Raw genomic sequence first — 25,087 nt, forward strand, 5'->3', positions numbered from 1 at the left:
AAGAATGGGTCCATGGCCAGGTTGACTGTGAGGTGTTGCTTTCCATGAGTCCCAAGGGGGTGATACACCAAACCAGTGTTTGGGAATAAAGCATAGATTCGTTCCAATGTTGTGTATTTCTCACACATTGTGATCTTGCTGAGTTCAGCGTTCTGGGTCAGAGGGGAGAAGATCTCTGTGGGAGGTGAGCAGCCTGTCACTCACAGACACACATCCTCCCCATCCCAGGAAGTAAGTGGGAACAATGGCGAGGTGGGACATGCCCTAGAGCTGCAGATCTGCTTCTCTGCCTTCCTCAACCCCTGCCCTCCACCACCCAGACGCCCTCCACCACCCAGACGCCGTCCACCACCCAAATGCCGTCCACCACCCAAATGCCATCCACCACCCAAATGCCCTCTGGAGCAGCTGTACAGCTGATGTCCACTCAAAACCGGTCACACTCATGGAGTTATGGGAGAGAAAAAGATACCCTCCCCACCCCACCTTCCCCTTTTCCCAGCAGCCTCTCCTGGAGGAAAAAAAACCCCAAAACCCTAGGATCATACAATTTGCTTTTAAAGCTGTTTCATTTTAAGGTACACGCCCCTCATTTACTTAAAAGTACAAGTCTCTAAAAACCATAAAGAATTCACTGGGTAACAGCAAAAGTCAGTCCTCCTCTCCAAGGACAAAGGTGCGGGAGCCCCGGGGCCTTACCTGCTCTCCTGGGAGCTGGCACCTTTGCGGGCCACTGCGGTTTCTGTCTGCTTCTGTCCTCAGACGCTCTCGGGCTGTGCAATTCTGGGCTGACTGTAAATCTCCTCAGGTTTGGCTTCCTCTTCCTTAATAAAACCATTGGTGCTTCATCTGCTGAAAGATACAACATCTTTTCAATAATTATTTTGTTTACAGGAAAATGCCTTCCACATAAAGAATGTTCAAAGGGCCCAGCAGTGGTCAGGGGTAGGGTTAGGTGGAAGGGCAGTCAAGAGAAAGGACCCAGGAGGTCACAGAAGAGCTAGATTTCAAATCTGGTTTCATGTAACCATGTGAGCTTAGGAAAATCACTTCACCTCTTCAAGCCTCAGTTTCCCTACTTGCTACAGGGAAATAATAATGCCTCCTTCATAGGATCACCTGAGGTCAGGAGTTTGAGATCAGCCTAGCCAACATGGTGAAACCCCATCTCTACAAAAATACAACAATTAGCTGGGCTTGGTGGCACATGCCTGTAGTTCCAGAGGCTGAGGCAGGAGAATTGCTTGAACTCGGGAGGTAGTGGTTGCAGTGAACTGAGATGATACCACTGCACTCCAGCTTGGGCAACAGAGCGAGACTGCATCTCAAAAAAAAAAAAGCCTCCTTTATAAGCACCCATGACACCTATGATGCAGAGGCCAAAGGGAGGGATCTTTCCTTTTGCTAAGAAGTTTCATCCTTTTTTTTTTTTTTAAGATGGAGTCTTGCTCTTGTAGCCTGGAGTGGAGTGCAGTGGCATGATCTTGGCTCACTGCAATCTCTGCCTCCCAGGTTCAAGTGATTCTCCTGCCTCAGCCTCCTGAGTAGCTGGGATTACAGGTGCCCGCCACTACGCCCAGCTAATTTTCATATTTTTAGTAGGGACAGGGTTTCACCATGTGGGCCATGCTGGTCTCAAAGTCCTGACCTCAAGTGATCCGCCCACATCAGCCTCCCAAAGTACTGGGATTACAGGCATGAGCCACTGTGCCCGGCCTTGCTAAGAAGTTTCTAGGTTCCAATCCACAGGTCTTGGGATGTGCCCGCTGGTAATACTGTTGGGACACACAATGGCTCTGCCTCCCAAGTGCTCAGCCAGGTTCGAATCACAACATATTTTGTGTAATACCTGCATATTTATATCTTTAGGTTTATTAGCAAACATGCCTGTAGAGAAACGTTGCAAGCATCTGGGAACTGTATGCCTTTCTGTTTCCTGTCCCCTACCCTCCACTGTGTTGGGACGATATTCATAGGAAGACAGTTGCTGGGGTGCTATTGTGGACCTAGTTTCCAATGAACATTTTCTTTTTAATCCACATTTTGAATTGGGTTGCTAATTGATACAGTTTTGAGTTTCCTCTTCACATGTACTTAGTGTCAGTGCACGTGAATGTGGAGGAAAAGTTCTAGTATATTCCATGCATCTCTATAAGTTCTTGGGTTTACAAGGCAGTTACATTGTGAATATCTGGACGAAATTCCCTAAGATCATTTATTTACCTGGATCATCTTCTTTAGACAGTTTAGAAATGTCACAAATAGATGTAGGCAGCTGGTAACATAGGGATAAAGCCAGGGAAGGCCCTCGACTCGTGTGTGAGAGCACAGCCTTTTTTGGCACGAGTCAACTGGATTCATGTTCCAGAGTGTAAGTTGTAGTAGTGTGAATAGTTTTCCTGCAGATTCAGGAAGGGAATTAAAGTTCTTTCTGGCAGCCCATGAAACCTAATTTAATACAATGACTAGGTCTACTTACTTCTGACGGGCCTCAGGAGGGCATGGCAGTGGTGCTGTACGCCAAGACAGAGAGGATCATGCCCCGCAGGGAACTTACTAGAAGAGGGAAGTTGCTGGTGCTGTCAGAGCAACTTGGGGCAAGTTGCTGGAGCCCAGAGAAGTTGTAGGTGTGAAAGGAGAGACTGAAAGTTCTCTGGGAAATGAGAAGGTAGTCTTGCGAAGGTGTAGGATGGTGATTAGATAGATTTTGCTGATCAAAAAGGGGGTGAGAGGAGGAAGGTGAGAGAGTGAGAGCGAGCGAGCTCTCTCTTAGTGCAAAACACACTAAGGGATCTGTCACTGAGGGAAGGAGGGAAGCATTTTCCCACAACCAAAAGTTGCATTCCTTGAACACAGAGGCTTCTCCCTCATCACCTGAGACCTCAGCCCCCCTCAGTTCTCAGAAGTCCTGCCTCCTGCTTTCCACCTCATGGAGAGAAGAGGAAGAAACTGAAGAAGGGCCAGGGAAAGGGCAGGCCTGAGGCTCAGGCCAAGTCTAGAAGGTCAGGACCTGGCCCCAAGGTCCTGAGGATAAGAATTTCACTTTGATTTCCAGCAGGAATCCCAACAGAATATTCAAATTTCCCACACTCCCCAGGCAGCAGAACTTCACACTGCCCAGAGGCCACCGAGCCCCACCACTGTATTCGCCTTCACAGGGAGGCATGCTTCTGCCCACGGGACCTTTCTTGCCCAGCCTGCACCAGCCAGAAGGTCCTCCAAGGTCTGTTTCCAGTTTATTCCACCAAGTCGACTCTGACTCTGCTTTGGCAAAAACCCTTACTTTCAGGGTTTTTTTAAAAAAATGGCCTTTAGCATTTAAATATTCTAAAATTGCTTAATGAGTATATCTTTTCTCTCCAACTAGCCTGCACGCTCCTTAAGAATGAGGATCGTCTCTTAGCCAGTCTACGTGTTGCCTCATACTGTTGTGCAGGACAAGTATTAATTGCCTTGTCGTGGAGGACAAATATTAGTATGATGTGTGGGGCTTGAGAAGATGCATTCAGCCCAAACTACAGGGGAACTTGAAAACCAGAACACGTTTTTTTGTTGTGCAGAACGCCCAACATGGCTTAAGATAAAAGGTTATTTGTTTTCTTGTTCAAAAAAACTGCTTTCTTCAAAGCATCAGATCTCTTAAATGATTGCCAAAACCATTACCATGTGTCCTCTAATCAAGTTCTCGGCAAACTAAAGTAATAAAGCTGAACAACTGGAGATTGTTTTACTAGGCCTGGCAGTGAAGAAACCGCCCCTATTAGTGTAGGCAGGATCCTCTGACCTTTGGCAACTTTAACCTCAGTTTCTGCAACTGTAAAATGGTCCATCTTGTTACTGTGAAGTTTAGCAAAAACGTACATAAATGGCCTAACTGGTGCACGTTAGGTGCTAATAATGGTAGCTGCTGCTTCTACTGTAAAGAATACTACCACTACTACTGAGAATAATAATGGGAAATCTGAAGTCATTCCCATGAGACAACTGAATTTGACCAGAAACTCATTGTTATGCAGACTTCACAGGTTGGGAATAACTTATTCAATAGCCTTCATTCCGGTGTAGTTCTTGTTGATTCTCTCCCTCAATCCTTCTTTTATAAAATCCAAAAGGCAAATAGCAACTCTTTATATTATGATTTGTTCAACAAATACCTGTGTGCCTTTGCTATGCTGTAATTTGAGGGTTCACAAAGATGAGCAAGATGTTGCCTCATGACCTTAAAGATTATTATAATCTAATTTGGCTGCACTGCTGACTTCTTCTCTGTGATACCCTTTTGGTTCTATGGAAAACAAAACTCTCGCAAAATATTTTCTCTTCTCTCTCTGTAAGTCCAGTCACAAATGAGGTGACCTAGATTGCAGTTTGCGTGCACTTGGGTTTAAGAGTTTCTAGGTCCGGGTGCAGTGGCTCACGCCTGTAATCCCAGCACTTTGGGAGGCCGAGGTGGGTGGATCACGAGGTCAAGAGTTCGAGACCAGCCTGGACAACATAGTGAAACCCCATCTCTACTAAAAATACAAAAAATTAGCCGGGCATGGTGGTGGGCGCCTGTAATCCCAGCTACTAGGGAAGCAGAGGCAGGAGAATCACTTGAACCCGGGAGGCAGAGGTTGCAGTGAGCTGAGATTGTGCCATTGCGCTCCAGCCTCCAGGCTGGGCAACAGTGTGAGGCTCCATCTCCAAAAAAAAAAAAAAAAAATCCCAGCACTTTGGGAGGCCGAGGCGGGCGGATCATGAGATCAGGAGATTGAGACCATCCTGGCCAACACAATGAAACCCTGTCTCTACCAAAAATATAAAAAATTAGCCGGGCGTGGTGGCGGGCGCCTGTAGTCCCAGCTACTCCGGAGGCTGAGGCAGGAGAATGGCATGAACCCGGGAGGCGGAGCTTGCAGTGAGCGGAGATCGCCCCACTGCACTCCAGCCCAGGTGACAGAGCAAGACTCCATCTCAAACAAAAAAAAAAGGAGATTCTAACATTCAGCCAGTCATGGTGGCTCATGTCTGTAATCCCAACACTTTGGGAGGCCGAGGCAGGAAGATTACTTGAGCCCAGGAGTTTGAGACCAGCCTGGGCAACAAAATGAGACTCCTGTCTCTACAAAAAAAGAAATTAAAAAAAATTAGCTGGCTGTGCTGGCATGTACCTGTGGTCCCGGCTACTTGGGCGGCTGAGGCAAGAGGATCACTTGAGCCCAGGAGGTCAAGGCTGCAGTGAGCTGTTTGCACCACTGCCCTCCAGCCTGGGCAACAGAGCACAACGTTGTCTAGAAAAAGTTTCAAACCCTTAATTTGTATACCAAATTCCCATCACTTCACTTGCATGAAAAGTGAATCAAATTTCAGACCTTTGGGGGCTAGAATGGGTCTTCACCATGTCATGGATTCATAGATTAATCTGCAGGAAGACCAAGTCCTAGTTACACTGGACGATGAAATTAGCTTCCTTTTCAGGTAGCAAGACAAGCCCTTTGCCTTACAGAAAAGGAAGCAGTTTGTGTTCAGGAGTTTCACTGCCAGGTAACTCAATATCCTGTTTACCAGTGAATTTTGGGAAGACTTTGGTTTGCTTTGGACAACACACAGATGCCTACTTCCGGGATCTGAGCAAGGTGATGCCTCCAGTTTTAAAGAAACCGAACAGCTGTTTAGATTAAAGGCATCTGCCTTTGTTCTCTTAACAATGCTGGGAGACTGTGATTGTCGACTGAATAGTTCTTAATTTGACCAGGAAAGGGGGAAAAGAAGGTAGAAATCTCATATTTGTACAAGACCTTGACAACTGAGAACCAAGTCCATTCAACTGTTCATGTTCGGCTCTTCCCATCACTTGTCATCCACAGATAGTTCTTGATAGACAAAGTCGAAAAGGACCATAAAAGGGAAATATAGTTCCTGAACCCTTATCCCGCCCCACATTACCTTGACTGGGATCCCTGGTGCCTAGGAGGTGCCAAGATCCCACTGGAGAGACAACTCTTTGAAAAAAATGTGCTTTCTTTGGATCCTGGGAAGAATTACAGCTGAATCGCAGGAGCGAATGTTGCCTTGGGGTAACAGGCAGCTTTCTGTGCAGTCACAAATAACAGGTCGCGTCAATTTGCCTATCTGGGTGTGCGAGAAATGTGTGTTGTCTCACATACCCGAGGAGATCTTAATTAAAGCTTAATTATGTACCATAAATATGTTTTATTTTGGAACTCAGGGGTGGGATTTTTGATTTTAGGAAATGTGATGCCTAATAAGTAGGCACGAAAGGGAATGCAAACATCGGCTGAGCCCTTCATTTGTCCCTCCTCCGAGTGGTTCTGAATGGGTTTCGGTTCCAGTGTGTGCCTTCAGAATGGCCTGCCCCCGGTGCCCCGGTGCCACCGCTCAGGGCGGCCCTGGCGTGTGCACATTCACACAGCCAAGGGTGTGATCAGATGCATTAGGAGAGTCTGTTTGGTTTCTGGGGGTGACATTGCACAGTGTGCCAGCTACAGGAGGTAAGAAATCAAATGAGTCTCCGGAGAGGATGGGATTTTATTGGTCGCTTGCTCCGTTGGCGCTAGAAGGTGGAGCCCGAGTGCAGTGGCCACGCTGTCCCGTCTTCCTGCTCCCCCGAACACCACACCGCCTGGTATTGTTCTTGGCGTTGCCTCTGGCCCCTCTCCTGTCCACCTGCCTTCTGGAAGCCCGAAGTCCCCTCTCCCTGACTCCGCTGTGCTGTGTGCCTTGCAAGGGTGACTTACCACACGAGGTAAATCATACTGGGCCTTCGGGGGCCCTGCAGGCACAGCACAGGGGTCTCAGCCGGAGTTGGGCAGGAGATGGGGAAGTAGCACAGCGTGGCTGGGGACTCAGGCATGGGGTCCGGGGAGGTGGAAGCGGTGCTTGTGAAGGAGGGAACGGTAACCAGAGGGAGAGAGTGGGGAGGTTCCTGGGCCACTGGGGAGGCAGGTGGCACTAGTGGCAGGAGGAGGCAGCAGTAATTGGTATTGGGCTGCAGGACAGGGGAGAAAGCGAAGACGGAGCAGTAAGGGGTGTATTCAACACAGAACAGGGGGTGCTGGCTGCTGCCACCTGCACAAAAGAAAAAGAGCAGTCAGGAAGCAGCACTGGGGGTGGGGTGGGGGGAAGGACATAAAGACGTCTGCGAATGAATCCAGACCCAAAAATTGTGCTCCAATGTCACAGAAGCAGCAGGCCTGGCTCCTGCCCAGGAGGCACCTGGACTAGATCTCAGTGTCACTGAGGAGTTAACCAAGGGAAGCGGCACCAGCATCACACCCCGTTCCAGCCAACAGTCTCCAGCGTCCCTGACAGATGTCGGGAAGTTCTTTCCCCTGTAAGATCTCGGAGAATGTCCTGGTGCTGCCGTGTGGAAGCTCTGGGGCCTTTCTCGTCTCCCACTGCCAGCCTAATGAGCTGTGCTGGTAGCAACAGATGGCGACCTGCAGGGTCTCACTTGGGTAAAGCTCTCTCCCCCAATCCTCCAGCTGCCCCCGCTAGCAGGCTGTAGTCATGCCCTGATCTGGCCTTTCTGCTGCGGAGGGGAAGCTTGGGAAAAGAGAAAGAAAGGAGAGAGATCCCGGCGGGATCCTGGGAAGGGAGAAAAATCAAGCTGGCGGAAAAGCAGGTAAACAAGAGAGATGTCCTGTTGAAACTGATGATCTGTTCACTAACCTCTCGCTCAAACTGCTAACCTCGCTGGAGGCAGAATACGGGTGCCCGATGGAGTCATGAGTCAGAGCTACCCCTTCATGCCTGACAAATCTCAGCTTTGCCACTAACCAGCTGGGTCACCTTGAATCAACGGCTTACCTGCCCGGAACCTGTTTCCTCACCTGCAAAATGAGACGGGTGTTTTTTCTAGCCTTGCTCCTTCAAAGGTGGTTCATAGACCAGCAACATCGACGTCACCTGGGACTTGTTAGCAATGCAGGCTCTCAGCCCACCCAGACCTTCTGAATCAGAACCTGTAGTTGCTCAAGAGCCCCAGGTGTTTCTCATGAATGTTAATGTTTGGAAAAGCAAGGCTCTGAGACAGCTGCCCAAACCCTGGGGATGAGAATCACCTGTTGTTCTTGTTCAAAATCATTTTGCAGGCCCCTTTATTGGAGATTCTGATGCTGTGGGTCAGGGACGGGAAGCAGGAATTTTTATTTTTATGAAGAACCTCCCTGGTGATTTTTATTGTCAGAAAAGTTTGGGAGATGCTGCAGCTAAAATCAGTTCCAAGTCTAAAGTCCATGGTTGTAGCCATCCAGTTGAAAACTATCACCTAAGGCTGGGCGCGGTGGCCCACGTCTGTAATCCCAGCACTTTGGGAGACTGAAGCGGGCGGATTACTTGAGGTCAGGAGTTCGATACCAGCCTGGCCAACAGGGAGAAACCTCATCTCTACTAAAAATACAAAATTAGCCGGGCGTGGTGGTGCATGCCTGTAGTCTCAGCTGTTCGGGAGGCTGAGGCAGAAGAATCGCTTGAACCCGGGAGGCGGAGTTTGCAGTGAGCCGAGATCGGGCTATTGTACTCCAGCCTGGGTGACAAAGCAAGACTCCATCTCAAAAAAAAGAAAAAGAAAAAAAAAAGAAAACCATTACCTATCATGCAGGGGGTCTCAGTCCTTAGTGTCATGCTACAGAGGATTCAAGTAAATATTATCCACTTGTTTCTTCCCAAGTGGCCTCTGGAGTGGCTCCTGTTTCTCAGGATCATTTCTCTCTCTAGCTGTCTTCACTCATTCTTCTCTTTACCATTATCTCCCAAAGTTCCCCCAATATCTCTCTTCTTACTCCATCCACTCTTTCAGGGAGACATTCTTGCCATTTCAGCCACCTCTTACTGCAGGCCCTTGGGTCCTACCAGCAAGTGCTCTGGGAGGAAGGGGAGTGCTCTGTTGGGCAGGAGACCTGGGTCCCCAGGTGCTTCCTGGCAATGCCACCTGGCTGCCCTGCCTGCACCTCAAAGACAACACCACAAAAGGGGACCCACACTGTCCTTGCTTCCTCAGCCTTGGCAGAGGCAACCTCCACTGGCCTAGTTTCCTGGGCCAGATTCCTGAGTTCTCTTTGATTCGTCTTTCTTCCTTATCCCTACATCCAAGTCACCAAGTTCTGCCAGCTTTACTTTCTCAAATGGCCCTCAAGCCCACTCCCTCTTCCTATTCCCTCTGCTTTTTTTTTTTTTTTTTTTTTTGAGAAGGGTCTCGCTCTGTCACCCAGGCTGGAGTGCAGTGGCGTGATCTTGGCTCACTGCAAGCTCCGCCTCCCGGGTTCACGCCATTCTCCTGCCTCAGCCTCCCGAGTAGCTGGGACTACAGGCGCCGCCACCACGCCTGGCTAATTTTTTGTATTTTTTAGTAGAGAAAGGGTTTCACTGTATTAGCCAGGATGGTCTCGATCTCCTGACCTTGTGATCCGCCCGTCTCAGCCTCCCACAGTGCTGGGATTACAGGCGTGAGCCACTGCGCCCGGCCTTTCTTTCTTTTTTTTAAAATAGAGATGGGGCTTGCTATGTTGACCAGGCTGGTCTTGAACTCCTGGCCTCAAGCAATCCTCCCATCTCAGCCTCCCAAAGTGCTAGGATTCCTTACAGGTGTGAACCACTGCACCTGACCCTCTTCCCTCTGCTTTTGCTCCCGCTCAAGCCCTTCTCATTTCTCCCCCAGTCCCCTGCAACTGCTACTTGTCTGGTCTCCTGGCTGTGTCTGACCACTCTTGGCTGTGTCTGGCCACCCTCACACTCTCAGCTGGCACTTCTCCATGCTGCAGCCAGAGTCAGCTTTTACAAATGCCAGTCTGATTGCATCACTTTCTTATGTAGAGCCCTTCCAGGACTGATGCCCCATCCAGCATGACACTTAAGGCCCTTGGAGGCCTGATCCTTGCTTACCTGTGGGGCCTCAACTTTATATTTCCTAATTTGTAGCCTGACCCTAAACCAGAAACCAGAGCTTCTCTCTCTCTCTCTCTCTCTCTCTCTCTTTTGAGATGGAGTCTCGCTCTGTCACCCAGGCTGGAGTGTGGAGTGCGGTTGCATGATCTCAGCTCACTACAACCTCTGCCTTCTGGGTTCAAGTGATTCTCCTGCCTCAGCCTCCTGAGTAGATGGGATTACAGGTGTGCACCACTACATCTGGCGAGTTTTTGTATTTTTAGTAGAGATGGGGTTTCGCCATGTTGACCAGGCTGGTCTCGAACTCCTGACCTCCAGTGATCCACCCACCTTGGCCTCCCAAAGTGCTGGGATTACAGGCGTGAGCCAACACGCCTGGCCCTAAACCAGAACTTCTGAAACTCAGATGTACATAGGAATGTCCCTGAGATCTTCTCCAATGCAGGTTCCGAGCCAGTCAGTCTGGATTGGGGCCTGAGGCTCTGCATTTCTAAGAAGCTCTCAGATGACGGTTTCTGCTACTTGCCTGGGGACACGTGGAGCACAAGGCCTTAGATTATTTGTAGCTCCTTGATGTCTGTCTGTCTCTCCCTGTCTTCCTTGCTCCCTCTCCGTGCCTTTGCACACTCAGTACCTGCTGCCAGGCACATCTTTCTTGCCCTCTTCACCTGGTTAAACCCCTGTCCTTCAGGATTTTCACTCCACCTGGCCCTGCCTACAAGCTCTTAGAACTTACCTTGGTTAGGGCATGTACTGCACTATCTGCCCTTATTGGAATTCTGCTCGCCTACCAGGCTGGGAGCCCTGGAGGACACGCCCTGTATGTTTTGTATTCTCGTCCCCCATTACCCGGCAGGTAAACATGTATAGATGAAGTGCTGAATGAATGAGCGATGGATGAGTACACCAGTTTGCCCTGGTATCATGCATCCTGGGACGGTGGGGACAGTTGAATGTATTTGCTAACATCCCCATAGGTACTGGATAAGCGGATGGCTTCACTGATGATCCAATTGTTAAAATTTTTAATAATCAAATTATAACCACTTTTTTTGTTGTTGTTGTTGTCGAGACACAGTTTCACTCTGTTGCCCAGGCTGGAGTGCAGTGGCACAATCTCGGCTCACTGCAACCTCTTGCTCCAGGGTTCAAGCGATTCTCGAACCTCAGCTTCCTGAGTAGCTGGGATTACAGGCACATGCCACCACACCCAGCTAATTTTTGTATTTTTAGTAGAGACGGGGTTTCCCCATGTTGGCCAGGCTGGTTTCAAACTCCCAACCTCAGGTGATCCGCTTGCCTTGGCCTCCCAAAGTGCTGGGATTACAGGCATGAGCCACTGCGCCCGACCAAATTCTAACCACTCTTACATCTCAAATGCAAGTGTCTTTGGTCAAGCAGCATTCGTATGGAGACACTAGCCCTGGAGCAGTTGGCGGTATTGGGAGCAGGGTTCATAAGCAGAGGAAGGCCTGGGGATTAACCTTTGCCTAAAGCCTGGTCTACATCTAGGGTTTCCACCCACCTACCTACCTGGTGAGACTGGCAAGGATTTCCATTTTACTGATGAGGAGACTGAGTTCAGAGAAGTTGCCGGCTCACATTTATGGGGTTATAAAATGATAGCACCAGGATTTGGAGCCGGGACTTCATTCTGGGCTCTGCGACAACCCTGAGCCCCTCTGCCTTGACAGCATGTATCATAACTGGACTGATAATTACGATTCTCTATTAAAAAGTGGGAGCATCCACTTAAATTGTTTTGTTTTGTTTCTAACTTGGCAGATAGCTTGGAAAGTTGCTGGACACCAGTTGGACTTGCCGCAAAAACCATTCATCTTGGCCTTTCAGAGAAAACCTTCAGAAGAATTGATTTGCAAGGTAAATTATAAGGATTTAGGGTTTGCCCTCAAATTTCTCTTTCAGGCTGCTCTTCAAATAAATATTTCCCAATCCAAAAGAGACCACAGTTATTTTAGATGTTTGTCTTTTAACATCTGAATGCACTGCTTTTTCTTAGTTTTACAAGAACCTGTCCTCACAATAATCCATCTGCGGCTGAAAAGTCTTGTCACTCCTGCAAATCTGAATGCAGTCATGACTAACATTGCATTAAATAATAAGTGAGGATAATTTCAGAACACTTGGCTTTGCTTTAAAGGGCAAGATTTTGGAAGCAGGTTCACAGGACTCCATCCAGATCTGTCTTCCTGGCACATAACTCGGGGGACCATGCCCAAGCTCCAGGTGAGAGCAGAGGGCAGGAGAGGGGATGCTCACTTCCCACACGTCTGGCCCCAGGGTAGGGAGCTCGTTAGGATTCCAGGGGCCAGAACCCCACAGCACAGTGGCCTTTGGATGCCCCTCCGTGTCCTGGAAAGGACAGGCGGCTCCTCTCCAACTCCGGGTGGGGCTGGGAGAGGTCTTGAGAGCATGCAGGCCTTGGAGGCCAACACAACTCCCCAGATGTCCCTGTGTCCCTGCACTCGCTGGGCCTGCTAGCTGTTCTGGGTCTCAAGGATATATATACAATTCTGAACATGTAACTAAGAACATGTAACTCCGCTAGGCTCATACCTTACCATACACCAGTGTTCAGGATGTGGGATTTCTGAGCTGATTGCACGTGAGACCCAGCTAGGTCCTGACTCACTGCCTGAATTTTCCATGTCTTTCTGGAGATAAAGCCTATCTCTGGCTTGGTGAATGCTGTCTGATTCTTCATCTTTTTCCATTTGGCATTTTGCTTTGAAACTCAGAGTGTTTTTGAAACTCAGAGTGTTGTAAAAGTATTTGTACTTGCATTTATGTTAAAGATTCTAGAAAATACAACTCTGGGCTGGGTGCTGTGGCTCATGTCTGTAAACCTAGCACTTTGGGAGGCCAAGATGGGAGGATCACTTGAGCCCAGGAGTTCAAGACCAGCCTGGGCAACAAAGCAAGACCTCGTCTCCATAAAAAGTAAAAAAATGGCCAGGCGCGGTGGCTCACGCCTGTAATCCCAGTACTTTGATAGGCCAAGGCAGATGGATCACCTGAGGTTGGGAGTTCAAGATCAGCCTGACTAACATGGAGAAACCCCGTCTCTACTAAAAATAGAAAATTAGCCGGGCATGGTGGTACATGTCTGTAGTCCCAGCTACTCGGGAGGCTGAGACAGGAGAATCACTTGAACCCGGGAGGGGGAGGTTGCCAGGAGCCGAGATCGTGACACTGCACTCCAGCCTGGGCAAGAAGAGCGAAACTCTGTCTCAAAACAACAACAACGATGACAAAACAAAACAAAAACAAAAAGAGTAAAAAATTCGCCAGGCATAGTGGCGTGTGCCTGTAGTGACAGCTACTTGGAAGGCTGGGGTCAGATGATCACTTGAGCCCAGGAGTTTGAGGTTGCAGTGACCTATGATTGCACCAGTACACTTCGGCCTGGGCAACACAGTGAGACCCCACCTCAATAATCAATCAATCAGTCAATCAATAAAATACAACTCTGATTTTTGTAAAGAAAAAAAGATGTTTTAGGAGGACAACCTTAAGACAAAGAAAACAAAGTTTTCTAGTCCGTTCTCCTCATTACCTGCTGCTCTCATGTACTAGGAATAATAATGTGATCATTAATTGGCTGCAGCGGCAGGGACTGTGTTAAAGGCTGGACGTATGTTTTATCACTGAGTTCTCACAGCAATCTCAGCAGGTAGGATCTGTTTCTCCCCATTGTACAGATGAGGAAACTGAGGCACAGACATACTTTATTTGGCCAAAGATAGACAGCAAATAAATGGGGCCCAGATGCAAATGCAAACATTTTGACTCCAAAACACTTGCCCATAAACTGCATGTGCCACTGCATGGAGAGAGATAACAAGGAACACTGCAAGTCACTTGTCCAGAAGCAGTTTCATGGACGATACAAACTTAATTTAAACGCGTGAATTCCTTTTAACAGGATGAAGAGCAATCTGATGGCTTCTCGGTTACAAATCTATTTGTAGAGGGCATTGATAGTGCCTATATTTTACATAGTCGTTTTGGAAGTTCTAGATGGCAGATTACACACAAAGAAAAACCCCTTTTTGATCACATGGATTATCATTACATAGATTTGCAGTCAAGCCATGTTCCCCAGCTATACTCTTTTATTCAGTAAAAGTCTGGCATAACACAGGAAGTTATACCAGATTCCACTTCTGTAGCCTATGAGGCAGATGTTGCAAAGGAATTTCACTGTGTTTGATGCCTCAGTTTCATACAGAATCTCAGGTCTGACATGGGAGAAGTTTTGATGACTTACTGCCAACTTTGTATCACCCCCAAAATGCTTTAGAGAAATATCTCTCTACAGAGAAAAGCAAGGAACTGTGAATTTCACTAGTGAATTGGATCAATGTGTCCAGCTAATTCAGGTACCAAATCCCATTTTTCTGTTAACATCAGAAAACTGTCTGTCTACATCACGGCTGCTACCGAGCTCAACTTTTCCTGAACGGACTCAGCTGAAATCCTTGCCATGTCTCCGTTCTCATTTCGCTATGCTAATTAGGGAACCCAGAGGGTGAGTCTACACATGTTAAATGGATGGATCTTAACACATCGATGCTTTGTTTTTAGCCAGATTGCTGCACAACTTATTCCACTTCTGCAGCACCTGCCATCCATCACCAGGACGGCTCTGCTTGGGGACGGCCAGGCCACAGCCCTCCTCACGGCTGCATGGGTCTTGGACGTGGTCTAGGGCCATAACACAGTGATGAAGCTGGCGGTTTGTAGAGGCTTTTACTACAAGTAACATCCCTCATTTGATGAAATAGATATCTTTCTGCCAACCTGGCTCTGTCACTGAAACCTGGTGTTTTTCAGTCTGGTAATTCTTCAAATGTGATGTTTTAAAGAATGTTAAGTGAATTAATTCTCCCTTTTTGTCAGTGCTGTAAGTTCCATACAGGGTTTGCTCAGTCTGAAGAACATCTGTGTTAATCGGACAAACTAAAGCATTGGGTGGATCTAAACGGTTCCTTTTAATGATTTTTCTCCACGATGATAAAGCACACTATGCAAACAACCACCTGATTTTAGCAAGAGGGCTAAAAATTATATTGCATAAATGGAGTTGCATTATTTAAACTTAAATTCAGGCCAGGCGCGGTGGCTCACGCTTGTAATCCTAGCACTTTGGGAGGCAGAGGTGGGCGGATCCTTGAGATCAGGAGTTTGAGACCAGCCTGGCCAACATGGTGACACCCTGTCTCTACTAAAAATACAAAAATCACCCGGAAATCGCTTGAACCCGGGAGGCGGAGGTTGCAGTGAGCCGAGATCATGCCACTGCACTCCAGCCTGGGCAACAGAGCAAGACTCCATCTCAACAAAAACAAACAAACAAAAAACCCTGAAATTCAAACTTTTGCTATTAAAAACATCCTCAATTCGATAAATTACAACTTGTATTTTGAAATATTGGTGGAATGACCTTACCTGCTCTGTTTCAACCTTAGGCAGCTGAATTAAAGCCTAATTCCTACCAAAAGTCTTTAAAATGGGAAATTAACCGTGATGATACTTTCCCCTGATTAAATAAGAAGCAAGAGTTGGGGCTTTGCCTGAGAGAACATCATTTCAGAAGTCAATTTGGTTTTGACTTCGTTAAAGCAATAAAATGTGGGTGGTTAATCTGAGTGAAAGCTGCCATGTTCTAAAAATGCATGAAGACTTAACTGGACGGGTGGTTGCACGGCAGAAGCTATTTAGGATTGGAAAGTAGCTGTGATTTGGATTTTAATGAATTGCACGCTATTGACGAATTCTTCAGCAGTTAGCCTGAATCCTTTCTACTCAACTTAGACCCTTCTGCCTAGTTACTCCAACTTAAACTTCAGTTCTTGGAGGAATCAAGTTTGTCTTATAGCGGTTGTCTTTGATGGAGATGAGCCCGAGAGACATCAAATTTTCAGTGAATTTTAGCCGCTTTCTGGAAACTATTAAATCACTCCCGCCCCAAGCAAGATTGATCTTTGCTCTAAGGCACCTAAAGAGTGACTATTTTTCCAAATTGCACAAAAAGGAGGATTTATCAAGCACCTTTTCTCTCAGAGAGGACAAACCCAGAACAGGAAAACTTTATTACTTTCTCTCTTGGCTATAAATTGTGCTATTCAGATGTATTTGAAAGCTTCTCTTTATGCTCTTGCTTGAGCCATAAAACTTGATACCTGGGGCCAAATGCCTTTATTCCCAAGAAGGGCGAAGATGATGAAAAGGCAGCAGCTGTAGGCGGAAGCCACACAAATGACTGGGCAGAAAATGCGGGCAGTGGAGAAAGTTACATTGCATGATTCACGCCTCCTTGACTTTATATTCTACTCTGAAATTAATGTTACCGTTTGCATAGGATCACTGGCCTTTCACAACCTGAATTAGCCATTCAGAACACACTAGGTTTAACCAATACCACCTATTTGATTGTTGTTGTTATATTTATTTATTTAATGTATTTATTTTTGAGGCGGAGTCTTGCTCTGTTGCCCAGGCTGGAGTGCAGTGGTGCCATCTTGGCTCACTGCAACCTCCGCCTCCCAGGTTCAAGTGATTCTCCTGCCTCAGCCTCCCGAGTAGGTAGCTGGGATTACAGGCGTGCATCACCACAGCTGGTTAATTTTTGTATTTTTAGTAGAGACAGAGTTTCGCCATGTAGGCCAGGCTGGTCTCAAATTCATGACCTCAAGTGATCTGCTGGCCTTAGCCTCTCACAAGTGCTGGGATTTCAGGTGTGAGCCACCACGCCCGGCCTGTTGTTATTTTTAATACCGGGATTTTAGAGCTGATGAATTTCAATAAGCCAGCCACTCACCTGGAGAGGGTTCGCTGGGGTCCGCTTTGTCTGCTTTCCTTGCAGTCATGGTACTTTTATGTTTCTGCTTGACTGATGTTTGGTCAATTGCTGGAAGTTTGGAGTCACACTTAAACGTAGATATCTTGGTAGATGACCTTGGTTCAGTTAGAGGATCCTCTTCACTAGAACTCTACCAAAAATGAAATACGTCTGAGTATCAATGGCCAAGTAGGTCACCTTTGTTAGGCAGAGAAAACAGAAATGAGGCAAACGCAGTGACCCTCTCCAGCAATATCCTAGAGTCGTCTGCCAGGGTCAACACGCCCGTCCACCAGAGAGATTCAGACGGACTGGGCGGAGCAACTTAGAAATAACGGCAGAATTAATGAGTCTGTTTTGCAGAACATTAAGAAAGTACGCATTTTTCTGAGTGTGTTTTGTAGAACATTATGAAAAGAATGCATTTCTGACCCTTAAGTAATCTGATGACCGATAAATAGCTCATGTTAAAAGCTACATATGAAAACAGGAGAAAAAAACTCAGTGCTTTTAAACTTCGCATTGTTATTTGAACTACTTTGGAGATAGGCTAGAAAAAAAAAGTTCCTTACGTTAATCATATACTTGACAATGAAAAGGAAATGTAGAGTGTGTGGCCAGGCCGATTAAATCAGACCTCAGTTTCAATACTCTGCGTTATTGGGTGCAACATGACACAGACTAATCTTTAAAAAGTCCCCTCCTTGTCACTCTTCTATAAAGAAGTCAGAATAAATCTATGCGTAGACAAATCATGATTCCTGTTGTGTCAGAATATCTCAACACAGCCATGCCGACGCAATAAAAATTATCCAGGCATGGAACAGCTTTATACTTGGCTGTTACACAAAGAAAGGATGAAAACAATATAAATATCAGAAACCTGGTCTTAAAGGTGATTTAAGTACAGCCTGATGCCTTTAGGTCCTGGTATTGGTATGACTTCCTAGGCTATCCATTCCGCAAGAAACAAATCACTAGGTTCCCCCTTCCCCGACCCTGGGGGGTCACCAGGGGTGGGGTCACTAAGCTCTCTCCTACATTGCACATTAGTCCAGTGTCGGAAAGTCCTCTGAAAAATGTGGTCTTTTGCAGACATAGAATGCTAAATTAACGTCCCTGGTACCTCCCCAACTCTTGCAATTTGTATGGATCTTGCTCACCGTTCTCCCTGTCAGTTGTGGCACTGTCATTTCACAGGCTCCTGACTCAGGAAAATACTCTGAGTGGCTTTGAATTATTGGATGTGATGTAAGACAAACTAAATTCTAAAACAGTCCTCTACCTGTCAGTCTTCTGTAAATAAGTCTACATAAATCTACAGGTGGACAGATCACGATCCTCCAAGATGATGAATCATGCTTTTAAATTGAGAGTTTGGATACAGCCTTCGAACAAGTAATTCTTGTTTCTCCCCATAATTTCAGAAAATAGACCACCCTCAGATAAAGTGACCAGAGAAGCACAAGACACAACATACTGATTGTTCTCCCCTTTCCTTTTCGATTTTGCTATTTAATCGAAATCCTTGCAAATTATTCTGAAATGTCAAAGATGAAACATTAGGTCATTTCTTTTTTCTTTTTTTTTTTTTGAGACAAAGTTTCACTTTTATTGCCCAGGCTGAAGTGCAGTGGTACCATCTTGGCTCACTGCAATCTCCGCCTTCCGGGTTCAAGCAATTCTCCTGCCTCAGTCTCCCGAGTAGCTGGGATTACAGGCACCCACCATCATGCCCGGCTAATTTTTGTATTTTTAGTAGGGATGGGGTTTTGTCATGTTCGCCAGGCTGGTCTCAAACTCCTGACCTTAGGTGATCACCCTGTCTCGGTCTCCCAAAGTTCTGGGATTACAGGCGTGAGCCACCATGCCTGGCCGAAACATTAGCTCATTTCTGAACATGAGATAGGTTCTCTATTCTCAGAAAAGAAAATGTGGGCACATTTTAAGTATGACACCTAAGACTGTCATTGTAATTGGGTCCTGGAAGTCACAGTCCTGGAATTGTGTCCCAAGAAGAGCATCAATGAATAGGGGACAGAATTTCCTCCACAAACTGCCCAACACAATCAGCTCGCCGTAGTGGCTTAAGTCAACTCGCACAGGGCCCTGCAAGTCAGCCCTTTCTTTCCAGCCAGCAGAAAGGCAGGAAAAATGCCCCAGGTGAGGATGACCAACACCTGTGTCAGCAGCATCAGCTGCAGGTGTCCGCTCAGCTCCTCTTAGGGGATCCATCTCCATTACCCCCAGCCAGGGCCGGAATTCTTGGCTTGCCCCAGGCCGTGGTGAATAGGGAGGAGACCTTTATTGGTTGGGCTGTTAAGCCATGTTTATCCTCCTCCACCCATTCATTAAACCTCAAGCCTTTAATGCACTGAAGAGGTGAAAGCTTGGCCAATTAAACCATCCTGTTACCTGTGGGATTGTAAGCATATATTGTGAGTACAACCTTCTCTGGTTCAATCAACCTTATTTCTAGATGGTAACCATTAAGAGTCTAGAAATTGCAGCTAGAAGTCGGTGTTTTATCGGTTGTAAACTGAAGGCACAATGGCAAGAAGTGTAATACTTACAAATGTGTTAAAGGACTTTTTTCCTGCTTGCCTCATTGAGAAATCTTAAATAAATCACGTCCACCTTGTGGAGACAGAGTCTTGCTCTGTCGCCCAGGCTGGAGTGCAGTAGCGTGATCTCGGCTCACTGCAACCTCTGCCTCCCTGGTTCAAGCAATTCTCCAGCCTCAGCCTCCTGAGTAGCTGGGACTACAGGCACACACCGCCATGCCTGGCTAATTTTTTGTATTTTAGTAGAGACAGGGTTTCACCATGTTGCCCAGGCTGGTCTCGAACTCCTGAGCTCAGGGAAGCCGCCCGTCTTGGCCTCCTAAGGTGCTGGGATTACAGGTGTGAGCCACCACGCCCGGCCTATCCTCTTTGATGAAAACCCAAGGATCATCCTTGAGTGGGAGAAGTTGTAGTAAATCATTCTGGCACTAAAGCGTGGTATTTAAGGCCCTGGAGCCTGGCTCTACGGGAGTGAATCCCAGCTCTTGCACATAGTAATTGTGTGATATTGGGTTAGTTCATTTCTCTGGATCTCAGATTTCATTGGTGAACAGTAGTATCTACCTTTTGGTGGTTTTGTGAGGATTACATAATATATATATGTACACATAGCACTTAGAACAGCGCCATATACATGTAACCCAGTAAGCGCCATGTAAGTATTGGCTTTTATGATTAGCCATTAATTCATGTTCAGCCATTTAAAAAATTAACTAGCTAACTACTAAACATTTACTACCTATGGTTGAAACCAAAGCTAAAGTCCCCAATGAAAAATCCTATTGGATTTCACCTATTCCAGAAGGGTATAAATGGAGACGTGGGTCAGTTCCACACCGGACTCTTGGTTTCTTCTCCAGGGAATATAATCTATGAGAGTATGACAGTCTTACAAATGGCCAGTTGAAATTTATCTAGTTTTAAGAAAATATGGTGCAATGGTTTTTCAGACCGTAAAACTCTAATGGCAAATATTTGACAACATTAGAGATAATCAAACAATAATAATTAAAATTTTAATTTTAAAGTTGATTTTTTAATTGCATCTTTTCCTCTTGTAATTTTGAAAAATAATTACAATTTTCATTGCTTCCTTATGTGTCCCCAAGTTGAAATGTCACTTGGAGGTAGAGACAATAGCACACTGCTATTCTTCTGGGGGACAAAAACCAGCTCTATCTTTAAAAATCAAAGCCCATGACATTAAAAACAAAAAGCCAAAATAAAACAAAACCCAACCTACGTGATACTTAAGTATACTTTACATTCTCTACTGAGAATTTGATGAAAGTTCTAACAAAGCCATGTTAACTAAAATAAGTTGACAAAATTAATCGGTATTTTTTTGAGAATCGTCATTTTTGTACTTAAGGTTTTCCGAAGATCCTGGACTTGCTCTACTGGACTCATGCCTAATAAAGTAGAGCTATCACTTTGCCCAGCGCTATGCTCTTTCAAAAGTTCGCAGAAAGGCCCACACTGAGAAGAGAAGGAACTTAACTGGGTAAGTAGCATTGGGCAGTGAGGTAATGACATCATGGTTCAAGTTAGACGTCCTGGAAGGTGAAGACGCATGGGTTGGGGAGGGGGATGTATCTCCTCGGGAATGTGAGAATGATTCGATTCTTAACAACTAGGACCTAACAATATGGTGTCTGAAATGATAAGGCGACCATGAACAGAGATGACCCGAAGAGCAAGTAGACTAAGGCAGTCGGGGACAGAAAAGACTTCAAGTTATTTTCCAACTGTTGCCTGATGGCTCCTTTCCAAGAACCGGGAAACTGGTTCTTAACTGATATGCCATTTCTGTCCCTCCCTGAGAGGTGCTACTGAATTCTGATTGATGTGTACCAAACCCATCTTTGCCATGAGTCGTGTGATGGAGGCTGAGCTGAGTGGATCTACGATATGGTGCAGGGCACAGCTTACTGTGGATGGGAGGGAAAAGGCAGAGTAGTGTCAAGCTGGCGCCAGACTGTGTTGAGTACATTTGAAATGAACTTGGTCTCGTGAGATTAGAAAAGAGCATGGTCAAGGCAGTGAACCTCAACCTTTAAACAGTGACAACATGGGAAGGTCGATCAAGGGACTGTGTGGGCCAACGAGAACCTTCAGAGCACTGTCCCCAAAGCCCACACTCAAATTGTGCCTCAAACACAAAAACCGCCTTAGGGAATTGAGGGCAGCTTGTATAAATAGCATTCTGGATAGGACAGTTACCTTTACATAGTCATGAAATATAAAATATGTTCTGCACAAAGTGCTGTTGTAGCACAAAGCAGGCAAAACTTTCTCTTGTCCAGAAAAAAACTCTTAGAGCAGCAAAATCCCTCCTGCGGGTTCAGGACAATTTTGAGTGTGCCAGAATTGTAAGCCTGGACAATAAAGAACGAGGATCAGTAGGCTTTTTGGTCTTTCTGGACTCAGGTACCACCCACCTGAATCAAACTGCTGCTGACTCTCGTCTGTCTGCCCCATCTGAAGACGTGGCTGCCAGGTGGAGCTGGGCAAGACCAGGCACTACATGCCCTTGGTCTCCGTTTTGCCTGAAGATGCTTTTTGGAGGCCGGGTGCGGTGGCTCACACATGTAATCCAAGCACTTTGGGAGGCCAAGGCAGGCGGATCACTTGAGGTCAGGAGTTTGAGACCAGCCTGGCCAACATGGTGAAGCCCCGTCTCTACTGAAAATACAAAAAGAATTAGCCGTGTGTAGTGGCACGTGCCTGTAATTCCAGCTACTTGGGAAGCTGAGGCCCGAGAATTGCTTGAATCTGGGAGGCAGAGGTTGTAGTGAGCCGAGATTGTGCCACTGCCCTCCAGCCTGGGCAACAGAACAGGACTCTGTCTCAAAAAAAAAAAAAAAAAAAAAAAAAAAGATGCTTTTTGGAGTCAGCTGGGCTGCTAGATTGCCTTAATATCACAGGCACCTGTCTACCGTCGAGTTCCACAAAGAACAGCCTCCTGCCTGCAGGCTTCTCCCGGATTTTCAGGCCAGCAAGTTGAAACGACCAGCCTGTGACCCTGGCTGGAGAGTAGCCTCGGTGATTTAAGTCTTCATAACATGCCATCACTATGGGGGTGCCCTCTGAAGGAGAGCCATGTGGTCTACTTGTTTTGCGATTACTATTCAGCCCACTATGGAATGGCCACTGAGTGAAACTTCGCACTGCAAATTACTGACACAGCAAGCAGGACGTGCTAGGTACTTCTTAGGATGCCAGGCAATCCCTTGCGTGCTGCAGAAATCACTGTTCAGTTTACATGGTTGGTGACCACACATTTTCCCTGCTTCCAAATACTAGGGATCCCTGTGTGTAGCATTATCTGGCTGTAGCAGGAGCAGGATTCTGTGCGGTGCAAAGACGAAAAGGAAGCAGTATGTGGGAAGGAAATTGATAGATTTAAAAAACTGGAATGCAGCCGGGCATGGCGGCTCACGCCTGTAATCCCAGCACGGTGGGAGGCTGAGGCACTTGAGCCCAGGAGTTTGAGACCAGCCTGGGCAACATAGCGAGACCTTGTCTCTACAAAAAATTTAAAAAATTAGCCAGGAGTGGTGGTGTGCTGACAATGAGACAGATAAGATTAATGCCTTACCAGTAAAATGGAAAACAACATTTAATCAAGGGATACGTTGTGTTGCACCCATTCTAAATGTCATGGAAAACCCCTGGGAAAAGGTGAAAGGTCAAGGGAAGGTGGTGGTGTGTGCTGGGACTTGAAGAATGGGTGGAGTCTGGCCAGGCTGGAGGCAGCACTTGAGCCGCAGGATGGATGCAGTGAAAACAGCAGGCGTGATTCTAGGGCAGCCAGGCAGGTGGCTTGAGCACAGGGTGAGGAGGAGGGTGTGGGCCAGATTGTGGGGAGCCGTGAGATTCAAGCAAATGTGATAGAGAGTGGGGTCCCACTGAAGGTTTCTGAGTAGGAGAATGCTTAAAGTAGTATTTACGATTTAGGTATATGTTTCTTTTAGAGAGAGAAAACAAAACATCCTGCAAATTTGCCAGTGAAATAATCTCTTTGTGGTTTCAATGGTTTATTTTTGTAAAGCATAATTCTTTATTACAAAAGAAATGTATGCTCAGAATGGAAAAGCAAAGACAAGCATAAAGATATTTAAGACATTCAAAAACCAATTAACCTTGAAATAAAAGCTTTGAATTGGTTGGTCTGTATTCTTTTTTTTTTGTTTTTGAGACAGTCTTGCTATATTGTCCAGGCTGGAGTGCAGTGGTGTGATCTCGGCTCACTGCAACCTCTACCTCCCAGGTTCAAGTGATTCTCCTGCCTCAGCCTCCCAAGTAGCTGGGATTACAGGCATGTGCCGCCATGCCTGGCTAATTTTTATATTTTTAGTAGAGATGGAGTTTTGCCATGTTGGCCAGACTGGTCTTGAACTCCTGACTTCAAGTGATCTGCCTGCCTCAGCCTCCCAAAGTGCTGGGATTACAGGTGTGAGCCACCTGTAATGCCCAGCCCTGTATTCTTTTAGACACTTTGTAATGACTGATGGAGACTACTCCCTTTCTATCAAAATCCCTTCTAAATTGCTAAGAGTTGAAGTTGGGATGTGTGGTTGCCCATCTTGAACTGAATTGTTCAGCCCCTGCACCTACTGCCCCACTGCAACTCAGGAAGAAGTTCTCACCCAGGGGAGTGTGAGCAGAAGCAATGTGTGCAGCCTCCACAGAGAAAATCTCTGGCCCTGCACCTATGCCTGTCACTTCCTGTCAGCTGGAGAGCAACAACTTTGGAAGTCATATGTTGAAGACGGCAGAACCAGCATCAGCCTGAGTCCCTGAAGGTCTGAGAAGTGCTGCCTGCTGATCTGTGCATCTCACCAGGACTGTCATGTGTGCAAGAGATACACTTTTATCTTGTTGTTTGAGCCACCGCATTCTTGGTCCCTTTGTTACAGCAGCTAAGATTATCCTAAGATAGAATTGTACCATTCATATGGGCCAGGCGTGGTGGCTCATGCCTGTAATCCCAGTACTTTGGGAAGTGGAGGTGGGTGGATCACTTGGTCAGGAGTTCGAGACCAGCCTGGCCAACATGGTGAAAGCCCGTCTCTACTAAAGATACAAAAAATTAGCCAGGCATAGTGGCATGGGCACCTGTAGTCCCAGCTACTTGGAAGGCTGAGGGAGGAGAATCGCTTGAACCTGGGAGGCAGAGGTTGCAGTGAGCCAAGATCGTGCCATTGCACTCCAGCCCGGGCAACAGGGCAAAACTCCGTCTCAAAAAAAAAAAAAAGAATCGTACCATTTATACTGTTTTACTTAACAATATGTTGCAGCAATAGATACCTTTCTAGAACTGTTTTCAACTTTATTTTGAAAAATTCCAAATCTACGGAGAAGTTGAAAGAATAGTACGAATCACACCCTTTATTCTTTACCTTGGCAATTTGCTTTCTCTTTTTATACACAGTCTTTTTCTGAACATTTTCAAAGTGACCACACTTCAAGATACTTTACCCCTAAATACTTCAGCAGGCATCTCCTAACAAAATAGACGTTCTCCTGCAATGCCACAATACCATTATTTTACCTAAGAAAATTTAATCATTCTATCATATTTTCTAATATGCAGAGCAGATTCCAACCCAATTGTTCCCAAGATGTCTTTTTGGCTATACATTTGGATGAATGATTCAGTCAAGGCACAATGTCTCCTTAGTCTTTTAATCTAGAACAATTCTCTGGTCTTTTTGGCTTTTTAATTATTTTTCGCCATTTTGAAGAGATCCAGGTAGCTGTCTCA

General features: G+C 46.3%; 1 protein-coding gene across 5 annotated transcripts in view; it reads right to left on the reverse strand.

The window, feature by feature from the left end:
- Positions 1 to 25,087, reverse strand: part of MARCH10 (membrane associated ring-CH-type finger 10) — a 110,490-nt gene that overhangs the window by 41,536 nt on the left and 43,867 nt on the right. For 2 of the 5 annotated variants that reach the window (XM_025362206.1, XM_025362207.1), the window contains 3 exons: positions 16,733 to 16,904; positions 3,151 to 3,264; positions 700 to 852 (listed from right to left, as the gene is read on the reverse strand). In XM_025362206.1, coding sequence (XP_025217991.1) covers positions 700 to 852; positions 3,151 to 3,264; positions 16,733 to 16,904 — 439 coding nt within the window. The remainder of the gene's footprint in view (positions 1 to 699; positions 853 to 3,150; positions 3,265 to 16,732; positions 16,905 to 25,087) is intronic. The other 3 variants (XM_025362208.1, XM_025362209.1, XM_025362210.1) reach the window with 2 other exon arrangements.

This window comes from Theropithecus gelada, chromosome 16 (assembly GCF_003255815.1).
Source record: "Theropithecus gelada isolate Dixy chromosome 16, Tgel_1.0, whole genome shotgun sequence".
In the NCBI taxonomy this organism is placed as follows: Eukaryota; Metazoa; Chordata; class Mammalia; order Primates; family Cercopithecidae; genus Theropithecus; species Theropithecus gelada.